Source organism: Solanum tuberosum, unplaced genomic scaffold (assembly GCF_000226075.1).
Source record: "Solanum tuberosum cultivar DM 1-3 516 R44 unplaced genomic scaffold, SolTub_3.0 scf00164, whole genome shotgun sequence".
NCBI lineage: Eukaryota > Viridiplantae > Streptophyta > Magnoliopsida > Solanales > Solanaceae > Solanum > Solanum tuberosum.
Genome location: NW_006239092.1, coordinates 660945 through 664656, shown reverse-complemented (window position 1 = coordinate 664656; position 3712 = coordinate 660945). Strand labels below are relative to the sequence as shown.

General features: G+C 40.2%; 1 protein-coding gene across 1 annotated transcript; it reads left to right on the top strand.

The window, feature by feature from the left end:
* The first annotated feature begins 1441 nt into the window (after positions 1–1441).
* Positions 1442–2095, top strand: LOC107061783 (uncharacterized). The gene has a single exon (XM_015311592.1). The coding sequence runs from the start codon at positions 1442–1444 to the stop codon at positions 2093–2095; it is 654 nt and encodes a 217-aa protein (XP_015167078.1).
* The last annotated feature ends 1617 nt before the right edge of the window (positions 2096–3712 follow it).

Genomic DNA, 3712 nt, shown 5'->3' with positions numbered 1-3712 from the left:
TTCTTTTCCATTGCTTCCCAGTTGCCCAATTTGACCAAGCAGAATGTTCCATTTGTATGGTCGAATGAGTGTGAAGAAAGCTTCCTAAAACTCAAGACCTTGTTGACTACTACACTGATTCTTGTCTTGCCCATGAAAGGTAAGAATTTCATTGTTTATTGTGATGCATCTTATTCTAGTTTGGGTGCATTGCTAATGCAAGAGAGGAATGTAATTGCCTATGCTTCAAGTTAATTGAAAGTGCATGAACATAACTATCTGACCCATGATTTGGAGTTGGCTGCAGTTGTATTTGCATTGAAGCAGTGGAGACATTATCTATATGGGGTTAAGTGTGAAGTGTATACAGATCATCGTAGTTTACAATATGTGTTCACCCAGAAGGATTTGAATTTGAGGCAGAGGAGGTGGATGGGGTTATTGAAAGACTGATATTACTATTTTATATCACCCTGGAAAGGCTAATGTTGTGGCAGAAGCCCTAAGTAGAAAAGCAGGGAGCATGCGTAGTTTAGCCCACTTACAGGTTTCTAGACGCCCATTGGGTAGAGAGGTGCAAACTTTGGTTAATGACTTTATGAGGTTAGAAATACTTGAAAAATGAGGATTCTTGGCCTGTGTGGAGGCAAGATCTTCTTTTGTTGACAAGATAGGGAAAGCAGTTTGATGATGAGAAGCTGAGTCGAATTCGAGATATGATGTTGCGGGGAGAGGCTAAGGAGGTTGTGATTGATGAGGAAGGCATCTTGAGAATTAAGGGGCGGGTGTGTGTGCCCCGTGTTGATGACTTAACTCATACTATTCTTGCAGAGGCTCATAGTTCGAGGTATTCTATACATCCTGGTGCAACCAAGATGTATCGTGATCTAAAACAACATTATTGGTAGAGTAGAATGAAGCGTGACATAGTTGATTTTGTTGCCCAATGTTCGAATTGTCAGCAGGTAAAGTATGAACATCAGAGGCCTGGAGGACACTTCAGAGAATGCCTATTTCGAAATAGAAGTGGGAAAGAATTGCAATGGATTTTGTGGTTGGTCTTCCAAAGACATTGGGTAAGTTTGATTCTATTTGGGTAATTGTTGACAGGTTAACTAAGTCTGCTCATTTCGTTTCGATCAAAATGACTTACAATGCAGAGAAGTTAGCTAAACTCTATATCTATGAGATTGTTCGATTGCATGGAGTTCCAATTTCCATCATATCAAATAGAGGTACGTAATTTACTTCTAACTTTTGAAGGACCTTGCATGCTAAATTAGGTACTAGATTGGATCTTAGTACCGCATTTCACCCTCAGACCAATGGATAGTCTGAGCGAATAATTCAAGTGCTGGAGGATATGCCTCGTGCGTGCATGATAGATTTTGGTGATCATTGGGATCAATTCTTACCCTTAGCAGAGTTTTCATACAACAATAGCTACCACTCGAGTATTGATATGGCCCAATTTGAGGCATTGTATGAGAGGAGATATAGGTCTCCCATTGGCTGGTTTGATTCATTTGAGGTGAGACCTTGGGGTACCGATCTCTTTAGGGAATCATTAGAGAAAGTGAAATTCATTCAGGAGAAGCTTTTAGCAGCTCATAGCAGGCAGAAGGAGTATGCAGATCGGAAGGTTAAGGACTTGGAGTTTATGGAGGGTGAGCAAGTCTTGCTAAATGTTTCATCTATGAAGGGTGTAATGCGATTTGGTAAGCGAGATAAGCTTAGTCCGAGGTTCATTGGGCCATTTGAAGTTCTTAAGCGCGTGGGGGAGGTAGCCTATGAATTGGCCTTGCCTCCAGGGTTGTCAGGAGTGCACTCGATATTTCATGTGTCTATGTTGAAAAAATACCATGGTGATGGAAACTACATTATTCATTGGGATTCGATATTGCTTGATGAGAATCTGTCTTATGAGGAGGAGCCTGTAGCTATTCTAGATAGGGAGGTCCGCAAGTTGAGGTCAAAAGAGATTGCATCTATCAAGGTTCAGTGGAGGAATCAGCTGGTTGAAGAGTCCACTTGGGAGAGTGAGGTTGATATGCAAGAAAGATATCCACATATTTTTATCGATTTAGGTACTCTTTCTTACCTTCGCCTTCTTTGATCATTTGAGGACGAACGATGGGTAAATTAGTATCTAATGTAACGACCCATTTGGTTGTTTTGAGTACTAAAGTTTTGTATTTCATAAAAGACTCTTCTGATAGACTTTAAATGGGTATTTTGGACTGTTCAAAATTACAATTATGAAATTAGTGAGGTAGTTTTTATTATCAAATTAGTTGGTGGTTATAAAAGATATCATTAAAATAAATAGTGGGTCACTTTTATCACTTTTTATAATTGGTTATATGATAATTATAGTGGTAACTGATCTGTAAAAAAGGGAGAAAATTAAAATAGAGAGGAGCCGCACGATTGTGAGAAAAACCAGTTCTAGAAACGGCTTCAGGTAATTTTTCTTACCTTAATCTCTCCTAGTTATATTAATGATATTGTAATGACCCTCAGGTCATTTCTGTGTCTTGCCTTCTGTGTGTCGTTTAGAGCGTTCCTATAGCGACCCCAAGTCATTTATGACTTGCTGGGACTGACAGTTCGGTCACCTGGTCGTTCGTTTGGTCTTGGTGCGAGTTTTGTGTTTTGGAGCTTATGAACCTTAAACGATCATTTTCGATCAAAAAGTTCAAAGAAGATGACATCGGAATCCAATTTTGACGATTCCATCAGCTCCGGAAGGGTCATTTTAGGCTAGTAGCATGATCGACATGACTCCCGAGGTTTTCAGTGTGAGTCGGTGCGATTAGGCGTTTTAACTTTAAGTTTGACTTTGGTCAACATTTTGAGTAAACGCGCTCGGATGAGAATTCCGTCAGCGCGGTTAGCTCCGAAATGTCAAGTTGGTTTAGATTGACCCTTCTTTTGTGTCTGGAGGTTTTCGATATCTTTCCGATCCCTTTTGTGGGCTTTGACTTAAAATGACTTTTGGAAGTGGAACCCACTTTTTATTGAGATGACCTTTGATGGAAATTTTGACTGCTCCGTTGAGTCTGGAATGTCGAATTTGGTATGGTTGCATATCTCATTTGCGTGCACGGGGTTCCGAACGAGTTCGGAGCATCCCATCGGAGTTTTTAGTTTTTGAAAAAGTTGCAGAAAATCTCCTATTTATTAAAGATATATCAGCCAATTTTCCAAAACTTCAAACCCTCATAACTCTCTCATCTCTCAACCGATTTGGGCGATTCAAAAGGCAAAGTTGTGAGATTTTTGAGGACAATGCGTTGGTGAGCTTGGATAGTGATTTGGGGTCTCCGGTTTGAGGTAAATTTTGTGAAACACCTGCTACCACGACCCTTTTGTGAGCTTGATTTTGGAAATTTTTGAGACTTATTTTCTCAGCCATTTTAAGTCCGATTTCGGTGATTTTTGAGGCTATATTGAGTGGTTTTTCGAGGAGAATGTCGTGGTGTTGTCGCATTTCACTATAGACCTCCATTTTCTGGTAAATACACTGATTCAACTACTGTCCCATTTCTAGTTTTTGAGAAAATTTGGGTTTTTGTTGCATGTTGATATTGTGTTGTTCTCGACGCCCCGAATTGTGTCCTATTTTGGGGACATGAGCTGGGAAAACTGGTTAGGACCCACTTTTGGGGGTTAATTTTGGAATTTTCAGCGCGGGTCCCACGATTCCTGTTTTGACTCCAAAATTGACCCG

What these genes read in the sequence shown, in the direction of transcription:
- LOC107061783 (XM_015311592.1), top strand. Translation starts at nt 1,442, where the DNA reads ATGGCCCAATTTGAGGCATTGTATGAGAGGAGATATAGGTCTCCCATT.